Source organism: Lathamus discolor, chromosome 2 (assembly GCF_037157495.1).
Source record: "Lathamus discolor isolate bLatDis1 chromosome 2, bLatDis1.hap1, whole genome shotgun sequence".
NCBI lineage: Eukaryota > Metazoa > Chordata > Aves > Psittaciformes > Psittacidae > Lathamus > Lathamus discolor.
This window is the reverse complement of record NC_088885.1, coordinates 24,559,028-24,580,273: the sequence shown is the minus strand read 5'-3', so window position 1 is coordinate 24,580,273 and position 21,246 is coordinate 24,559,028. Positions and strand designations below refer to the sequence as shown.

The window sequence follows — 21,246 nt, the reverse complement described above, 5'->3', positions numbered from 1 at the left end:
GGGACAGATGGTTGCCGCTCTTCACAGGAGTACAGCCACTGTAAAGCAGAGGCCCTGCGTGTGGCTTAATAGATTTAAGCTGGAAGGACATTAAGTAGCTGCTGTGGCTGCATTACAGCACCTTCATGAGGTCAGCAGATTTGCATTCTGGAGCTTGCACAACTGAATTGGTAACTAGGACTCTAAGCAACATGTTACAAAGTTAATCTACAAAACTGACACAACACCCTTAACACAAAACTTGAATTAACTTTATTTTCCCCTATAGTCAACAACTGGTCGGCACTGAGCTTTAAAGCAACAAAATGAAATGAAATCTCCAAACGCCAGGGGGCCAGAAATCCAGGTTTAATTACCTTTGTGAAAATGTTGCAGCTGTAGAATTGGTCTGTATAAACCACTGGAGTCAAAAATGAGTTCGTAAATCAAAAAAATATTCTACACCTCGGGAAAGAAGTCAGCAGTAACATTCTCACAGAACACTGTAAATTTATATTTTCTTCATGGAAAGTACATACTATTCTGCATTTTACATCAAGTGACTGATGCAAGTTTTGTTTCTATAAAAAGTTACAACCTGGGGCAGGAAAACAAACGGCAACCCTTTCATTTCAATTAAAGAAAAATTTCAAGTCTCTATAAAGTTTTCCTGTAGCTGGAAAGTGAACATGTTCAGTCTCCATTTATATTTAGTGCATTTCATCTGACAGTTTTCACCACTTAAAAAAACCAAAAACAAAACCCCAACCAAAAAAATACAGTATAAAAGACAGACAAAGCAAATAGCACTATAGCAGGAATTTCTTCAATTGATTTAAGCACTCTAAATAAAAATGCAAACAGATCTCCAGAAAAACTTGAGGCAATGAGGGGGGAAGAGGTCTGCAGATCCTCTCCCTCCGATAGCCACAGAAAGGGGGTTGTATACCTGTCAACCTTTCTTTTCCCTTCCCCATTACACAGACTATGCTTGTTTTACCAATGTAAACATTTACCTAAACCAGGTTTTAATTTGTGTTGTGAAGCACCAGCCATGACATGGTGCTCCGTGAGCCGTGTGTCACTATCGCATTCATTACTGTCGTTTCAGATTTTTTTGGAGGATACAAATTTAGCCCTTGTAGCTACAGTGTGCAAGATTTGCCTTGTCTACCTTAAGAAGTGGTGGCGTAAGGCAGCGATACTATGATCCCATGTTAAACAAAAACAGCCTGGCCAGTCGAAACTAGCATCCAGTTGTCAGCTCTGGTGAAAACTGCAGCTTTGCTGCTCACGCTCCAGCTCAAACCTGGCCTGCAGCAACAGTAAAAGGATATTGAAAGAAACCAGTGGAAAGTAATCATTGAAGCAACTCGTTTTGAAAGTCTGATTTTAGAGAGCTCTGCTTCCTCTTAATTGTTGAAAACAAGTAATTTTTAGATTTCACCATTCCAGTTCATGTACTGCTGCTATTCAGCTGAACAGTGTTTTCCAAAAAAGATTGACAAGTATGCATGTGCCAAGGACCAAATTATATGGTTCTTTGGTAAAGTCAGTCCAAATTCTCAACAGATTTGAAGGGTAATATGTACCAATAAAAAAACTGCTGCTAGCCTTGGATAGCAGCTCTGTCCTGCTTCACATTACAAATCTAAAACAGCTGTTCTCAATAAGCCAATATTTTTAATCAGACATTGCCTGAAAATTTTGTACAATAATCTGGACCAATGATGGTTCTGTACCCTCATGTTGCTGTGAAACATGACTCGAGCTAAAGGCAAAGACTGGTTATCTCAAGGACAACTGCTTCGTATTAGCAAGCAGAACAGTGTATTTAAACTGTCTTCCTGTTGGGTCTCTTGCCTTTCTTTAAAATTAGTTTATTCTTAATGTAGCCACGCTTCCTTTTGGAGGTCTAAAAAGAAAACAGAATAAAATGTATTAGTTAATGATTTAGTCTTGACCGCGGTTTACTGCTGTGCATTTCAGTGCCTGATCTTTAGACTGATTTTAAAGAGCTTGGATGGTAAACCCTCAATTAGGTATATTATCCAGTTGTTATTTTTAAAATGGGGATTTGTTAATTCATGCCTGGCCTTTGCTTTTTGCAAGCCCTGTCTACCAGATCCGTAGAACTGTTTTCAAAGCTTTTACTGAGGCAGAATTGATAATTAGCCAACACAATAAAGCTCTAATACACTCAAAAAGCAGAGTGTTGTGTTTGGAAAAACCTTCTTGCACCTTTTGCAGTATTTGATTCTCTTAGAAGTTAGCACGATGACAGGCAGAAATATTTACTCAAAGCAGCATTTTTCAAAAGTAAGAGAAAATTGAATAACCACATTTTAGTCTCTAATCCTCTGCCATTGGTCTGTAGGCTACTTAGTGCTTCCATGTGTCTTTATCAGCATATTTTAGATATTTTATTAAGGTAGTAATGGGGGGAAGCATTAATGTCAATGTTAGGTAACACTTCAAAGTTCTATGAATAGGGTTAGTTTGTGGCAGGTGGAATTATACATTCAACATGCCTTGTGCACATTAGACAGGTAGGCAGCTCCCACACTTGCTGCACTTGGCTGTGCTTACCAGCAGGCTCTATTATGTCAATTCATTAAAACTTTTAATTACAACAGCAGCACTATTATTATAAAGTGAGACAGATAAAACATGTCTGAGTATTGCATGAGAGTTATCTCTGACCTTGAACAATGTTATTCCTAAGATGGAAGAGAGATTTCCACTACTGAATTTTCAGTAAAGAAGCAATTGCTGAAAACCTGTGGCTATTACAGAGTCAACGCCATGTAAGTCCCAGTTTAGACATTCACGCCCTGTTCTTTGGTGGTTCTCAGATTTCTTAGTGGGAAGTAGAGCCAGTTTGTATTGCAAGAGTTGGTGACAGATCAGAATTTGCACCAGCTTTTATCCTGGCTTTAGACAGAGAACCAACGTATCTGTAGCTTAAGTGGGGTCAATGCGTCTGTCATGAGTAAATATAGCCTTGCTTGTCACTTAAGATCAAAATTTACACAGTAAGCGTATGACAGGCACAGTAAAGCTTGTAATTCCCTTTCAAGGCAAGCCTAGCTTCAGAGGCAACTCCCTAACACCTTATTGTATGACCTTCCGCTAAGTTACAAAAGCAAGCACCTTTACCCTCTAACATTCTTTACTTGTATTTCTAGGACAGTGTAAGTCTACAGCCTGCACTAACTTAATTTGTTACACATTTGTTTCTGACAAGATCCTGGAATTCCTTTTGCAACATGTATTTGAGTATATAGAGATGTTGTGGAGGGGAGGGCTGGGCCCCTAGGAGTCTCCCCAGCTCCCCTGGTAACACATCTTTCTTAACAGGCTGAGGTAGCACACCACCGCTAGCACCGTTTTAAAACACCATGAAGATGACTTCAAACAGTAAGCAGCCAGACACTAAAATTCCATCAACAAAAGTTTCATATTTAATTTATTTCATACAAAATTGCCATTTTTAAACTTCTAGGCATCACTACTTTCAAACAAAGTCAGAAAGCAACTTCTACATTATTTACTTAGTGAGCCATAGTTACTGAAACATGAACTGATGTACTTCAGAGATTATACTTCCAGTTAAATGAAGACTTAAGAGTTGTAACAGCCAGTGACACACTCTACTTCCAGTTAGCATTCTGCCTAAAAAAAATCTAGCCTTGTGTCTTCACATGCTTTTAAGTTAAGCAGACAGTAAATTAACAATTATTACCAGCAGGCAGGTCTGATATTGGACACTAACATAAACAGTATCCATAACATTCTGGCTAGTGGAAATGTATAATTCACCAGCTATGTGATTCACTGTTAAAAATAAACTGCTGCCTCCTGACCCCTTTCAGTTATTTCACTAGGAACCCACCTTCTTTGACAAATACTTCTGTTTCGGTACAATGCTGGTTACTCTAGGTTTATGATCCAATGTCTCTCTGTTGTCTAGTTGTTTCACCTTGTATATTCTAACAAGCCAGTGCTCTGAGGTAAAGGCTTCCTCCAGATGTTTGAATTTAATGTCTTTGTTGCCTATCTCGGCATTGCGTGTACGATCGAATCCTGGGGGTGTCCGAAAATCCAGCTATAAAAATTAAAGGTGCATTATTAGTTCAAATGAGACAAAACCCAAACCACCCATCCCTGCAAACCATGGTATGTCATACCGCAAGGGAGTGCTTTCAGCTGGTCTAGTCAAAGAACACCTTCTCTTGCATTGATTATTACTAAACAGAAAAAAACCTGTCAGTTCCTTTTCACAGCTGAGAAAGAGACAAATTCTTTCTCACTCCTACACACGTCCTTAATGTCTCAACAGAAATATCATGTTTGCATTCAGAGATGGAACTACTCGGTGGAAGTCTGAGATGCAGCAGCCTGTAGTGCCTTTTTTAGTGTTAGCTGCTCCTTTTTGCTCTCTCTTTGACAGTGCAATAATTTGTACTTTAATGGTTTTCCATACAAGGTAGAAATAGTTCATATTTATGAGTTAGATCTGACACACACCCCAACTCTCCACCCCATATTACAAATCAGATCCACTGGCCTCAGTTTTAGCTGAATAAAGGATTCTTGTGCTAACACATCAGAATGAAGGGCGCTTGGGAAAAAAGCAAACATGAAAAAGCAAACATGGTGGACTTAGCTACATACATGTGCTTGATCCTAAAGGGGAATGAAAACTCTGAGAATTATGCCCTTATGTTAAGTAAGTAAGTGTAGTGTTGTTTAATACACTGATGTGACTTGTATAGAAATACATGTAGAGAAACTACTTGTCAGTAGTTTCTGACAGGTATTAAATAGTCAATTAGCAGTTCTACTTCTGTGCTACTATTACAAAACCCCAAATCTAAAGCTCTCTAAAACGTAACAGTTAATGCTTTAGCAAGCACACTGCATAGCAGAATTAAGATGCTCATCTGGGGCAGTGTCAAGAACAGCAAAAATTCAAGTACAAGTGTAGCATAGAGCAGAAATGCTTTTTTCTTTAACGTTATACACAGTAGACCATGCCTAGATGTGTTTTAATTTGAAGAGCTGACTCTTGCCTCTGATTCTGCTACTACAAGCAACACTCAATCTAGAAGACTGAAAGTACATCAAAATAACATTTCTTTTCTCACATTTCAATTAAGATCCAATAGAAGTTGTAGCACTGACCTGCATCTCTCCAAATCTGTAATAGGACATTTTATACATGAGGCAGTTCAGCAAGGTTGGAGAACCTGCCTTGTCTACCCGGAATTCTCCCTGAGGGGTAAAGTAATCGCTTTCCTTTAAAAAGAAAGAAAAGAAAATACAAAGAGTCAATATAAATTGAACTCAAAGTAATTTCTCATTCTCTTCTCTGGAAAAAAAACCCCAACAAACCAACAACAAAAAAAAACCTTCATAAAGAATCTGACTTTTACAGTTTTAAAGCTGATTTAAGCTAGGTCTTAAAACAGAAAATGATGGTGGTCATTAAAAGTAAAACAGTTACAAACTACCTGCTTGTAAACCCAGACCCCGATGGACCAAACTTCCTAAATCCATGACAAAAGGGGTACCAGCACAATAATACTACTACACAGTAAGCTTTTACTGGAAAACTGATCAATCACAATTATTCTTCAGAAAGGTGAAAAGCACTGTATTGTTAATACAGGAGGTCTGCAATGTATGTGCACTGTGTTTAAACACAAAAATTCTGCCATTTTTATCCTCAGTACAAGATGAAACTATGCACACAGGCTCCCTTAAGCCTGCGCTCAATATCTAGAAGTTTTTGTTAGGCTTAAGAAAATATTACCAAAGACTTCTGCAATCTCCCAGATGTCTGAATAACTTAAACTCTACGTAAGTCAGTATTAACACTTTGTCGGCTATTACAGAGTTTGAAGACATTTGTAATGCCAACTATGTAAACAGTCTGAACACTCCTGCTTTTTTAAGGTATGACGGTGCAGTGAGACACACACACACAAGAATTACAAGATATCCTGTACTTTTTCGTAACGTGCAAAAAACCAAGTCAAAAGCTTTTGAAGTTACTGACCTTTCAAAAGCAGAAATATTGAAAGAAACTGGGCTACAGGCCCCTGCACTCCTACTGTTCTAGGGAAACAACCCATAACACATTTTTTCAAGTAAAACTGCAGTAAGTAGTAGAGATTGCCCTCCACTTACCCGAATATCTTTGGGATGTTCCCCCTCTGCTATTCTCACCATCCACAAGAACTTATTAATATCATCGCCAGAGTAGCCAATGACACCACCAAAAATAATCAAAACATAATCCACATCCAGGCTCCTCATGATCTCATATGCTGCTGACTCATTTGATGACATTGCCTTTCCCACCTGTAACACAGCAAAAATTATTTTAAATACCTGCACAGCTGCCTATCAAACAGATCCACAGGTCAGTACCTGACAGACCACAGCCCAAGGATACGTACTTGCCAACATCTCCATTCTAGAGAAAGAAAACTCAGTGTGAATATTTACAAACTCAAAACCCAACCTGAACTGAAAATATTTTCTCCTCTGCAAGAGTGCTGCCTGTTGAGTGTTTTGAGTAGAAAGTGTAGCAGTAAGGGTTTTCCTTTTGTGGCAAGGTTTTTCAAGCCATGGCTGTATTGCCACAAGCTTAAATATTGCAGAAAATAACGAATTAAAAATTATTTCAAAGCTTTAAACACAGCCCAATGTGAAATGTTAGTAACTTCTTGTTTTGTCTATTTTTTCCTGAGCTCCATCCTTTACTAACAACTCAGCCATGCAACATGGTACACAGTAGCATTGAATTCAAGGTAAATTTACACAATGTCAGAATAGAGACATCCTTAAGTTAAAAGTATAATACAGTTTTAGCCTTGAAACACTTTCCAAAGCTGTATCCAGAATCAATTCCACACTGGTCACTTGCCACACATAAAAGTTCACTTAGATCAGTAACTGGCTTCCAGTTCAGTAGTTCTGTTTGCTACTGAAGCTCTTGTACTTAAGGTGTTGTAATGTATTGCTGTAGTAAAAGGAAGTAACTACAATATAAATAATATTCCATCTGAATTGGTAACATTCAGTTACGAGTGTAATGAGGAAACACTAAATTTAGGCTGCAATCTGTCAAAAAGAGTGAGAACCTCAGGTTGTTCCCATTATCCTAATCAATGTGAAGTTATTTGGCAGATTTCCACTTCTGTGCAGGAGGAAGTCATCTGGACACGTCTCTGGGGCATGCCTCGTTTAGAGCATAAAAGTTCAGGTATTTGCCACAACACACGTTTGTTGCTTGGGCCCCCCTTTCTGGAGCATTCATTCTGAAATGGAACCTGACAGCACCAGCTAGAGAGAATTGTTTACTAAAGCCCACCGCTGCTAATTGCTGCAATGTGTATGGTTACTTTGCCTAAGCAATACAGATGACTCCCACAGTTTCTCTGTTCACACAACGCACCTTGTTCTGCAGGGACACCCACAGATTGTGGGTTTAAATATAGTATGTGCAATTCTACCATGTGTAGAAGAGGGAGGCACATAGAACTATCAGAGTTGGATCTCCATCGAAACATACTTAATGCTGTCAGGTGAACAACCAAAATAAGAAAAAAGTGCCTTAAGAGTACACAGGAAGGCTTGTTGATCAATATTAGCACCAACAGTACAATTTACCAAGCTTGCGAAATTTCAGCTGATGTGAGTTCTCTGCCCCTACAAAAGCATGTAAATGTGATCCCCCCTTTCACAACACATTTCTTCCAGGACTTTGTATTCTCCAAAGCACAGTTTGATTAATTTGTTCATTTGGAATGCTGCTTGTCCGCCGACCAAGTTGGTCTAACTGTTGTACTAGCTGCTGACACAACACAAACCACCCTACTACATTCCTCAAGCCCTTCCACCATTCTGCCCATGCAGCACATCATTAATCTACTGGGAAGAAACAGCCACTGATGACCGATGTCACAGTGATACACCACCTAGAAAGACTGCAGCCCAACTACAATAATAGAGCATTCTTTTGTTTCTGAAAAAAGTTTAAGTTGCCCAAGGAGGTGCCCCTGTAACCATAGGCAGTGCTCATACCCTGTTTTCAAACACATGCACAAAGCTTAAACTTACTGTTTAAGAGAAAGAAATTAGATGTTGTGTCTAACTGCAAATTTGAGAAGACAGAATTGCATCAAATCTGCAACACTGAAAATCTGCAATTTCATGTGGGCAGCTTTCACATGCTATTCCAAATTGCAGCCAGCAAAAACCTTATTGAACTGAAATGATCCCTATTTGAATAGTGCCAGTAAAGTAGTGGTACAAATAAGCTGTCATAGCACTAATCACAACGGGAATGGTTACATTAGCTTTTGTCTATCCTCCCACAAAGAAAGAAGAGAAACCAAAGTGGAAGTTTTGAAAACTTTACAAGTAAACAAAATGGAAACTCCAAAAGCAAAATCAATCCCTTCCAGCCCTGAAACAACTTATACTCGAGTTCTAGTAAATGTAAAAAAAAATGGAGTTCCTTCCACCTCTGTGTTTCCCACTCTATGAAATTTTTCCTTAATGTAACACTATCAAGAAATATTCACAGTTTCATACTTGACTGCAATTTAAACATTTTGGTGTTTCCACTCCATAGAAAATTGCCACCCTTACCAGGGCTATGTGGCTGTTGTTCCAAGTGTTGTTATCAACCAAGGTTGTCCGGTTAGCCATTCCTGCTATCTGATAGCCATAGTCCCACCATGACATCACTCTGGCGTGCTCGTCTGTGTTTTGTCTCAGCCAGTAGTATGCTTCTCTGAAGTCATCTAGGATATTCCGAGTGCTGGAAAACAATTAATTTTATTCACATCAGTACAAATACTAGCAACAAACTAACTGCACCATGACAAATACAGGCTCACAAATAAGGTTTTCTTAGGCTTTTGGCTCCCTTTGAGCAATTAAGTCACCAGCAGTTGTAAGCTTGAAACCACCGACAGCTGAGCAGCCAGAAGCTAAACTACTTTTGAAGATGTGACTAAATGCATTTACGGCCATAAAAACATTTTCCCAGTTGACTCGAGCTTTTTTAACCATCATCTTTATTGGCTTTGGATAGGATTATTTTTATGTACTAAGGTTCTTTCCAGCCCTAACTGTTCTATGATTCTATGATTTATATTAAATATTCTAGAAGATGGATCTTTTTTAAAATTAGAGTATTAACAGTTTTTTATTCAGGTGACAACTCTGTCATGATATAATAGGAAGAAGGTACAACAAATTGCTAATGCAAAGGAAGTAGAATTATTTGCAGACCTGTAGACCTTACTTACCCATCATGGTTATAGGAAGCGAGAACAACACTGGGGCTGGAGTATGCATTGCTAGTTACCCAGGTACAGTGAACAGCAAACATCATCAACAACATCAGCATCAGCATAGTAACAATGTTTTTGATATTGGGACCCAGTCCTTCTTCTGCTTTTTCCTGTTCAGATACATGTTTTCTCACTTTGCCTGCCTAAACAAACACAAATAGATCTGTTATGGTAACTGGTATCACCCCTGACAGGGGAACCCATGCCTTTTTCTTCACCACATGCGTCCCACAAATGCTACAGGATACTAGAAAGCTAGCAACTTGTAGAAATGGATAATTCCTTGAAAGCCTCTTTCAGAAGAAAAAAGCTCTATTATGTGAAGGCCAATACGTGACTTCCCTGGTTTGGCTGTATGCTGATGCCCTTTTATAGGGCAGGGTAGAAAACAGAAATGCACAGATATGTACTGTGAGGAAAAAGGAGAAACCCAAAGCTCATGCATAGTCAGGGTCAGTATAACAAAGCATAAGAGATAAAATAATCAGTAGCTAACAGCAGTTTCTTCATGATGAAGAGAGTATACAAGTTTATGAATAGAAACACTTTTCATAAAATATAGCATTCTTCAACTTCACCATGTCTTAAGAGGAAATACAAGAGGGAGACATTCAGTGACAAAGAACTGCTATAGCTAGTTAAGGAGAGTGAACAACTGTGTCAGTGCTTCTATAGAAAGTTGGGTCGACCCTGTAAAGTGCCTTTAGGTTCATCACTGATCAAGCTGGGAGGAACCACTTCTACACTGACACGGATGTTTTTTCACATCAGTTATGCCTTATTTAATAACATCAGTACTTGCTCTGAATTTGAATGCTAGTGATTCAAACCTTTAGTGGCATTTAAAATATTCTGACCGAAGGGGAGGGGGGGGGGGGGAAGTTGTAAAAAACAAGCTGTTTTCTTTTGTTCCATCCACTCACCTTATCATACAAGTTGCCAGGATTCCTTTTGTCATCCTCATCACTGCTGTCCTCTATTGGTGGATTTTCCCTCTTCATATCATCACCCAAATATCGCTCAAAAACATTGGAGAAAGCAATTGCAGACAGCATACAGACCACTGGAGTCAAAGTGAGCATCAGCCGAACCATCACACCAGCAAAGTAAACAGCGCTGATTGCATACAGAGCAACTGTGAAGAAACAAATCTACTGATGACATTTAGAAAATAACACTCTCAATGCACACGTACATGCTCTCCATAAAACTACTTCTGGAGTGGGCTGAGCATCTGTGTGTACAGACTTGAGTATGCATCTTGCATTTCATGGCTTTTTTAATCTACAGATAGAGTTCAATTAACGTTTATCCCTTTTAAACCTTAAATCCTTCTTGAAGATCATCTTGAGAACTGTTAATAATACACAACCCCATTTTCATATTCAGTAACAAGGTATCAGAAGATACATTATTAGTGAAATTTAACAGCACACACCAAAATTACGACTGGAATAACAGGTTGCTTCATTTGATAAAAAATGTCAAAAAGCTCTAGACCAGACAAGTTATTGGAACTCAAAAAACAAAAGGAAGTGTTAGAATTTCTTGTAAATATCAAATTCTAATTTAAGTTAGAGATATATAGGTGGACAAATTGGGGGCTTGTCTACATTATAATTCCATACAGACAAAGAATACAATATTGTGAGCCCTGCTCTGAAGGAAGTTTTCCTAAATGATATTATCTCTGCTCTGTGGCTCCCCTTCACCCCCTAAATAATATTTTCAGAATAATAGAGAATATTCAGAACACTTTTCTTAGAAGGAAAAAAAAAAAAACCAAACAAAACCCAAACAAGCAAACCTGTATACACTGGTCAGGAACATCTATCATTCAAGTAGTAGTGGTTATTGTCTGCTACACTTTAACAATACACTTCTGTGAAAGACTTGCCATGGAAACCAGAGGACACTGCTTTACCAGATTACATTACATAAATATTTTTTACTTTATAGTGAAGTAGTATGGCTCTCCATTCTCACTCATAGATCTCTTTATGCTGACTTAAATGGATGATGCAGCAGGAGGCTGGCAGTGAGTCACCCAGCACCAGTCTTGACAAGGACACATTGTAAGCAACAGAGTGCAGAATGCTCCAGTCACTGGATTTAACTCTGTAAACATTCCTACTGCCACCTCTTAGGTAACCTTAAGAGGCAGCTATATTAGTCTGGAGCCTCCTGGTCCTGTAAAAGCCCAAGGCCCGTGTGTTCTTCACTCCTCCATATGGGCTACAACTCCAAATCACATCCCTACAAGCCTCATTAATAATCTTAAAAGTCTGCTTTCACAGTACAGCTTTGTAGAAACAAGCAATTTGCTCTCAGTGACACAGGAAAACCCCACACCTCTGCTTAGGCTTGTGCCCTATCTAGCACTTGTTCCACAGCAAGTGATTCCATTCTTTAAGGCAGCAAAAAAATCTGGAAAGAAAAGGCATTTGGAATTATCATTTGTACAGGGATGAGTGCCAGACACCCATGGAAGGGATGGCTGCCTTGCAGCCTGTGCAGGATAGGGACCTTCCCTTTGTACTGAGCAATTCATCTGGCCGAACTGTACTGTGGCACTGTCCAGATGCACATTTTGAAGAACAGCATGTGGAAGAGCATGCAGCTCCAGCTGCAGAACAGAACCATACCAACAAATACCTTGATCCCACCTCTTAGGATGACACTTCATTCACCCATCTCAGCATTTTTATAAATGGTTTTCAATACTACGGGGTGCAGATAACTTTCAATCATCATCTTTAAAGCACATCAATTAGAACAAGTCATGTACCAGCTTTGCACAAACAAATACAACATAGAATCAAGCTGAAGGCAAGATTTTTTTCAAAACAATTTTTAAAACATTTTCTCTTACCAAAGACTCTTTCATCATTGATGTTTTTGATACAGAACCACAGCCCTGCTGGGAAAGTACACACGAGAATATGCAGATCAAAAAAGAAGGAAACCCATGTTGTAGGCTGATGCTCAGACACAGAGGCAATGATCGGGATGTGAATTTTCGCATACCTTTTTTAAAAAAAATTCAGTTCAAATTATTTTGAAAAGATAAAATTATTAAAACTTGTAAACATTAGGAATTCTGAAACTCATTGCAAAGGAAGCATTTCAAGTTAAAATGGCAAGTGCTCTATTCAGCGGAAATCTGATAAAACTTCCCCAGGTCTTACTCTGTTTAGGAAGTACTTGGTGTATAGGGTTATTTAAACACCAATATAAAGGATTATTTCCATACTACTTAAGACAGTGAAAATTATGGATGTTTTATCACAGCTAAATATGAAGCCAAATTCACCAAAATGATAACAGGCAGGTAGGGAGGCCGCATCATTGCATTTTAAAGAGATAATCATCCATGCCAGTAAGTATCCCAGATTTTCAATACTGTATTTCAAAAATTCTCCTCTACGCAGAATACCTTCATATTATTAGTACAGAAAGCTCAGTGTTTAATAACAGACCAGCTACAGTCTGTGAAGCCCCCACATTCTTTCAGATGCTGGAAAAAAGAATAAATCAGGCCTTGTCTACACTTGCAAATACGTATCAGCTAAACACCACGTCAAACACTCAGTGCAGACAAGGACAAAACTGTGTTCTATATTAAAGACAAACATACATATAGACCTATTCTGAGGTGTTACATGATGGAACGGTGAGGTATCAAACATATATCCTTGTCTTCACTGAGATCTAGTTCTCATTCAAAACTGCATTGTAAGTTTTAACACGATCTGTTTTTCTAATGTAGACAAGCCCTCAAAAGTTTAATGCTTTTATATATACATATATGTAGACACTTCTTTAATGATATCTATTCTACTACACGTATTACAGACTTGGTACAGAATCCTGCATGAGCTGGACTTTTCTTTGAAAAAAATCAGAACTGCAGAAGTTTGTATCCCTGCTTTTAATATTTTTTTTTTAAAGTCTACCCATTGAATTTCACCTTAAATATATTTATCTGAGAAAAATATCTTCAGTTTTATTCAGTTTTATCGCCTGGCTGGCTAAAGAATCCAACATTGGACTTTTAAAGGTTAACTAAACCAAAAGATTAACTAACATGGGTTTTTACCTATGAAACCACACATAAATAAATCAGAATTGGTCAGAGTAGACATCTGTATACACAAACCAGATGTGTGAACATAATAAACAGGCAACATGCAAGATATGTGCAACATCATTGTGATTTTGTGCAATGTTGTGCAATGAAAACAGTTTCAGTTTAAGGCTCTTAATAGGTTTTAAATGTGTCCTCCTCAAGTGTTGGTAAAGCTTCTGGTTATTTTATGCTGAGAAGCACTACAATTCTATATAAAAAAAACATATAGTACATATTCAAAGAAAGACTTCCAAAGAAGCAAGAATCCTAACAGACAAATCAGTGAAGTGGTGGCAAAGATCATGAAACGGTTACTACAAATACTCTTTAGGTAACTGATTAAAGACCACTATAATCTCCTTGACTGAAGTACTAAATCAATTTGAAGATGAGGAAAGCAAAATAATATTAATTTTCTGTAGAATGCTATTGATATCTAAATCGTTATATCCTTTATCCTTACTTACCCAGTGTCCCACAATGAATAAAATCTGCCACTCCAGGGAGCAATATAACCTGAAAAAGAGAATCGGAAAGAAACTCTCTTGCTGCCTAGGTACTTAAATGCAATAATTTTACTACTCCCTCAAATTACAGAACAAACCCAAAGAAATTTCATTGACCTTGCAGTATATGTGAACCAGACCTACTGCATTAGGCAGGCTATAAAGTCTACCAACCATGAAGCTAGTTTTAGAACACACATTCTACATGTTGAGTATGAAGAAAAGCACACCTCAAAAATCAATGCAATACAGTAGTAAATAAAATGCTTCTCAAGAAATATGACAGATAGCAACCTATACTATGTAAAGAAGTATAAGAAAACATAATGAGTGAGAAAGTATTTAATTTTTCTGAAATGCCTGAGCAAGAAACTGGGAACTATCTATAGTCAAAACACTAATACTCAATGAAACACTGGCTTCCTATTGTTTTTCTACTAGTGGATATACATGTGACATGAAATACAAAACCGATACTAGGCATGCTGGTAAGATTTACATATTTATTTAAAAAAACAAAGCTTCTAGATACTTGAGTATTGTAAGATGAAAAGAAACAGTATCGTTACCAGGAGGAAGATAAAAGTTACTATTAAAAGTTATTAATAAGATTTGTCTTAAATTTTACTTCCACTTCCCTTGCAGCTGTTTCAGCTCCCTCTGAAGACATCCACACAAGTGGAAATAAAAAAAGTTAAAACCTTTTATTGATTACGCAAGCCTTTGTGCATGACACAGCAAGTCTTCCCCCTATCTGGTATTTAAAATTAGTATAATCCAACTGAAGGTTTTAGTTTAGTATCTAGTTTAGACATTTAAATATTGTGGTTCATGTTCACAGCAAGACATTACTTTTCCCTTCAGTCTTCTGGGAGTGAAGCTTGCTCCAAACCACAGCAAACACAAGGAGCTGCCAGCTGATGGGGAACTACCAGTTACAGTCTTCTCTGGAGGTATCCAACTTACGATTAAACAGCATTCATCTGAGAGTACTGAAAGAGTTTGCCAATATGACAGCTACCAACCATCTTTACCAAGGTGGATAAGGGAGGCCCCTGGTGCCTGGAAAATGGCAAATGCTACACCTCTACGACAGGCAAGGAGGAATACGGAGGAAACCACAGGCCAGTAACCTGAGTCCCTGAAAAGATCATGGAGCACAGCCTCCTGAAATACAGTATTAAATGCTTTTTGAACCATTTTCCCCATTTCTCAATTATAAGTTGAAGAAGCATGGGCTGGACAGGCAGACCATTTGATAGCTTGAATACTGGCTGTCCTGACAACCTCAGAGTGATACTCACGTGGATCATTAGAGTCCAGCTGGTGGCTAGTAAAAAGTAAAAACATCCCAGAGGACAAACAGTGAAACATACTAAATTGAAAAGAATGTCTGACATGCCTCATGGCAGGCAGGACTCTGATCCAGAACCACAAACCCTTATTCCAGGTGTTGCACCTGGGATACAGGGTCTGGATGTGGGCACCCTTCTCTATTAAAAAAATAGAGAGGGATTAGAGTGCTGTGATATGGTCACGATCCCAAATCACACACATACCAGAAGCTGAGATTTGTTCCATCTGGTGAAGCAGTGATACTGACCAGTGAATTTCAGAAGTTGAAATTAACACTTCCTAAGAACTGCAACACGCTGCTGCACACTGAGATTAGAAGCCTAATTTTGTTTTGCTATGCCAGTCTGAAAATTTTTACTAAGTATAGGAGGACTTGCTCATATGTACTGAAAAGCAAATAATAAACCATCAGGCTTTGTAAGATGTGCAAACAAATGGGATCTGCTGAGTACTCTTTTGGAGTAATGGTATCACAACCAGCAAAAATGAAACTGCTATTAAACAGTCCAAAATGTTAAAACAACACAAAAAAATTTAGACCAGAAACACTGGTAAAAAGAAGGACAAGAAAGAAGTCAGTTAAAATAAAAACAAGTATGTCTCAAGAATTCTTTTTTTCTAAATAAAACTCAGAAAACTGAACAGTATATGGGGATAATATTAAGATAATTCAATTTAAATCAAAGAGAAGTCAATTTTGGCAAGGGTAACACATAGCTAGGAAAGTAAGATTGCTTTTGTATTTTTCCCCATTAGGGGAAGGAAGTATGGTGTTGATCACCAAGGAAGTGTTATCACAGAATCAGAAGATGGCAGTGAGGCACTTGGGAATGGCAACCAAGCAAAGACAAGCTTGTTCTTGTGAGATTGGGTAGAACTGGCTTAAAGACTGGAGGCTGAACCACAGAAATTGAGTTTACAGATTAATTGTAGTCCTACAGATATCAGACTCAAGTACTCAGTAAGCAAACTGACTCTGACCATCAATGCTATTCAGAATAGATTAACTATAGGTATCTTCACAATACACTTTGGCTATAGTTAGTTCCTCCCTTACTCTGACTTCTTACATCATTATGTGGATTGTTGGTAAACTCAAAATATTGGAATGATATTACAAAGTGTTTTTCGGTTGGTTGGTTGTTGGTTGAGTGGGATTTTTACCTGTTTTATTTACCTGTGTATGTCAAATAGATGACACTCAGGAATACAATACCAGCAGCTAATGAGACACCCAAGAAGAACAATGTCTGAAATTCTTGCTTTGTTAATCTGTCTCTCAGATACTGCAAAAATGCGTAGGCCTGCAGCAGTGCAAAAACACCTAAAGAGAGAGCAAAGTTTTTGTTTAAAACTTAAAGTACACCCTCAAATCTAAAAACTAGTATAATATCACTTTCTGAAAATGAACTTTCTTGCAATGACAGAAACTTGCAATGAGAAAAAATACTATCCAAAACATACTTTGCTTGTTATGTCAAGAGCTCCAATACCCACCACCTCTTTGTTCCCAAATTAAATAGGGGTAGGTGGCAGAAGAAAGAAAACAGAACTCAAGTGTATGGTGTTTCTTCAATTTAACAACAAATTTGAGGTATACAATGTTGAAATTCACTAGTTCTGAACTCCTAGACAAAAACACCAACTCTATTCACTAAATAAATGATGCAAAAAATAGTTTGATAAGCTTTACTTTTTCCATTATATTCAGATTGCTAGGGGGGCGGGGGGAAATCTCCATTTTTACAAATATTTTTTTGCTAAATTTTAGTGATATTCCAATTGCTGTCCCAAATACATTTTGGTAAGTGACTACACATAAAACCCCCAGAGAATCTAACAAACTCAACTATAACACACAATGTATGCAGTTAAACATAAAACTATCAGTCTCAGCAGAGGTTACTGCTGTCAAGAAATCAGGATGTCTATTAACAACTATTGCAAAATAGCCTTAAAGAAGTAAAAAATAAAAAAAAAATCAAGTTTGAAATTAGTTATTTAAAAATCAGTCTCCTGATTAGTAACTGAAGTCATTTGTATTTAACCTACTTTGAAAAAATACAAAAGCTATAAACTCTAAACCCAAATTGCTCAGTAAAAGCTGTGTTTCCCAACCAGGAATGCTTTCCAGTGCTTGAAGGCAATATTATATTGCAAAACAGCAGAGATTAGCCACGTGTAAAGTAAGTGCTTGTCAGAATGTGTAACTGATCCTGCATTACAGAGGCATTTTACTTCCATTAACTCACACAAAGAAAGATAATGTGACAATTGGAAAGAAAACTTCCTTACAGACACTAAATTGTACCTCTTTTTAACAGTTTGGTTTGCTAGTATGTGTTCTTTCTAATACAAAGAAACAAAGCCGCATGGTTTTGTGGTTTTGAGGTTTTCTTGTGCTAAGCAGGCTGTTTGGAAGCAGGCACTGAATTTTCTTACCTGCAGCTGCCATGTGTTCACTTGTTCTAATTGGCTGGAATCCCACAAAAGGTATCTGCATCGATAATATTAACCCCACAATGTAGAAAGTGCTATATGCTAGGAAAAAAAACAGTGTGGGGAAGGGAGGAAGAGAAAGGTGGGAAGAAAATGAATCCATATGTTTTAAAATGCATTGGTTTCATAGTAGAGTCCATCCTCCCACCAACTTCAGTAATGCTGAAAAACAGAATAGCATAATTCTAAATACGTCAGCCATGCTAATTCCTTGTTTTCTCCTTTGACTAGAAGAAACCTGTCTACTGCACGCAATTTCAGAGGAAGCAGTAAAGTATTGCTCCTAATTCCACTGTTTTGTCTCCTCCGAGGGAAACAAATCATCTACCTAAGATGTTCAAGCTTGGAAGTAGTTTTCTCTTCCTATCTTGTTTTCGAGGATCATGGATGGGAAAGAGCTCTCAGATAATAAGTAACTAAAGAAACCTTTTATATGAGGAGAACTCAAAGAAGCAAAACCTCTTAAGAGTCCATACCTATTTAGAAAACGCAAGGAGGTATACTTGTTCTTTTTTCAATATGAAAGCAAATGTATGCCAAGAAACTGAAAAGCAGTAGAATTAAAAATTAATACTAAGCACACTTATTAATGGATTTATATCAACCATGGAGATGCATAACCCTCCAAAAAGTAGAGAACAAGAACATTATTAATATTAATATTAATATCATTAATTATTATTATGCATGCACTAAGATTCATATACTTTATTTTGACAGGGTTTTGGTCCTCAGTATTCCAGGAGGAAGAAGAGAGAAGAGAGGAATGCCAGCTCTGAACAGCCATGAGTCTGATTACATTTAAAGTAACCATCCACCTTAAAAGTCCAAATGAAGTTTTGTTCTTTCAGTAGCAAATGGTAAATGTCCACCTCCCAGATTTTTAAATGCTCCTACAAATTGTAAACCATTGTCTTTGTTATGGCCTTGATCCTATTGAGAGATTCCTGCTCTCATACAATCCTTTGCTAACCTCCACGAGAACAGGTTTGGGGAGTGCACCATTTACCAGTGGCATTGTTTCCATACCACCTGTATGGTGTCTCTGGGGGATTATGCTCCCAGGGTACTGTACAATTTCCAAAAGTCATAGGAGTGACTGTAATGATACTTCTTGTCTTCTCTGGTGTATTCTTTCAAGCACCTATATTGCATTACTTGGCCTAGCTACTGATATATGCTCTCTTATGTCACTGAAATACATTTTTACTGTAGGAAGCTCGTTTTTTGAAGAATTAATTACAACATAAATCATTTACTCTACGATGAAAATGTTACAACACTGCCATCCTGTGGAAGTTCAATGATTGGCATAAATCACTACATTTCACATTTGCTAATAAATAACCATTTTTAAGCCTGGTCCTGCAACTGTTATATTTTCTATGACCACTTTCCCTGTGTCCCCCCTTCCCTTACTCCCACTTCCTTCAAACAGCTATCACATTTGTCTGCCTGGTATGGAAAAAAATGGCAATTTACACAGCAACATTTTTTTTCTAGGAACTTCGATACATCAGGGTGATACACCATCATAAATTTTCTATGTTTCTTCACGTTCTACTGGTTGTACAGTCTTTGAAAACCAAGAAGTTAGTTTTGATTTCTGCAAGCTGCTCCCATGGATATAACTTGCACTAGGTCAGGAACAAAAACATTCTGACCTTTTGTGGATAAACTCATTTCACAGACAATTTTAGTTGCTGTACACTGTGTAAATACAGGAAGAACCAACTGAAAAACTTCTCCAGAGAGTACGATCACATACTTTACTGCATACTTTCAATTAACGGATTGCAATCATCAGAAATAAACACTCACGATCTTAAATTTTAGAACTGAAGTAGCTGATATAAATGTATCCCTGCTCATTATTTAAATGATTAAATCCAAGACACAGAACTAGGAATTACTGAAATTCAGTTTTTAATTCTGGAAGATCCTTAAGTGTTTGGTTGTTAAATGTTCAGAAAGTATACAGAACTTAAAAAAAATGTAGAGGAAAAAAAATCAAGTTGAAGTGAAATTACCAAATCTCTCAATCTTTCAAGCATGACTGAAATCTATATCTGTACCTTTCCAAATGTAAAACCATTTATTTTTTAAACATATGATAAACTGCATGAGAAACTCTAAAAACAATAATAGAAAACAGTATTGATCGTTCCTGTATCTGAACAAAGAGGTTATTTTCCTATACAAGTGCTGCTAATACATTGGAATTATAAGGATTTGTTCTGAATTATTACGCTAGTAATATCTGAATGAAAGATACTGACCATTGTCAAGACAGACAAACAAACAAAAAGCACAGGCTAAGCTTTCAAATGTAGGTGGCATGATCACCTTTGATGCCAAGTGGGTCTGAAGCTACCTGGCTGATAAATTAACCTGCCTGCAAGTCATAAAATATTTTAAAATTGGGAAAAACTTTACATTTTCATAATTTTTTACACATTAAATGATTGTGAATTACACTGCCAGACATATCAGATCATGTCACTTCAACCTCCCTTTTGGTGTATGAACACCCATGTGAAAAATAGTCCAGGGAACCACCACTATTTTTAAAAACTTGGTGCTGCAAAATATTGTTCTCTACATTTATGTTATTATGTTAGATTAAACATTCATCTGTTAGAAAAGTTAGGCTCATGCTAGCTTAAAATAAAATTGAGCACTGATAAGACATTAAAACCTCCCAAATTCTTGGTGATAGTAACACGGTTGCAGATTTTACTAGCTGCTGTCAGCTGACAGTAGTTTACAAAAGTTTATGCTGCACATTTGTAGTTTAAGAATTGTGAGACTGCTGCAGGCACATTTGAAATTGCATTATCATAGGAACTCCAAAACCATCTTTATTCTCCCTATTTCTATGAGCTTTTGTAAACTATTCTCTCTGTTTGAATAGTCTGGAAGTCAAGCACACTTGAATTTCATCTCCGAAATGACTGAACATTCCTGCCTGTTTTACAAAAATATCCTGTTAAACAAATCCAGAAACTATATACAAACGTGAGATGTACAGATGTCTCTGGGTAAGGCTTCTCATGAAAGCTTAAGTTATGCCAGCAGTTGCAATGAAACAGCAGAGCAACAACCACATTTTCATTCTGACAACTCTGCTAAAGTACATCTCCCTCACAGCTGAATGGCAGTAACATCTCAAAACACTGTAGCTATTTGCAAAACAAACCTCTGCCAAAACCTTTAATTCTTGTGAACCTGCAGTACTATTTTCCCCAGATGAGCTCAAAGACTAGTTCATTAAAAGCTGAAAAAGCAAGAGTACTTATTCTTTATTGTTTGTTTACCACTTTGCTTCAGGAATTTATAATTAGTAGATTTAATTTTCTCTTGCCTAAATCATAGATACTGGACAATGAAAATATTTAAT

At 37.4% G+C, this 21,246-nt stretch overlaps 1 protein-coding gene across 1 annotated transcript in view; it reads right to left on the bottom strand.

Annotated features, from left to right (window-relative positions):
* Nucleotides 1-229: 229 nt before the first annotated feature.
* The window catches only part of STT3B (STT3 oligosaccharyltransferase complex catalytic subunit B), a 52,245-nt gene continuing 31,228 nt past the window's right edge, over nucleotides 230-21,246 (bottom strand). Inside the window, exons 6-16 of the mRNA XM_065666157.1 lie at nucleotides 17,790-17,888; nucleotides 16,525-16,671; nucleotides 13,953-14,001; nucleotides 12,229-12,383; nucleotides 10,280-10,491; nucleotides 9,312-9,499; nucleotides 8,647-8,818; nucleotides 6,175-6,348; nucleotides 5,167-5,280; nucleotides 3,875-4,087; nucleotides 230-1,894 (exon numbers count right to left, since the gene is read on the bottom strand). Coding sequence (XP_065522229.1) covers nucleotides 1,814-1,894; nucleotides 3,875-4,087; nucleotides 5,167-5,280; nucleotides 6,175-6,348; nucleotides 8,647-8,818; nucleotides 9,312-9,499; nucleotides 10,280-10,491; nucleotides 12,229-12,383; nucleotides 13,953-14,001; nucleotides 16,525-16,671; nucleotides 17,790-17,888 — 1,604 coding nt within the window. The 3' untranslated portion in view covers nucleotides 230-1,813. The remainder of the gene's footprint in view (nucleotides 1,895-3,874; nucleotides 4,088-5,166; nucleotides 5,281-6,174; nucleotides 6,349-8,646; nucleotides 8,819-9,311; nucleotides 9,500-10,279; nucleotides 10,492-12,228; nucleotides 12,384-13,952; nucleotides 14,002-16,524; nucleotides 16,672-17,789; nucleotides 17,889-21,246) is intronic.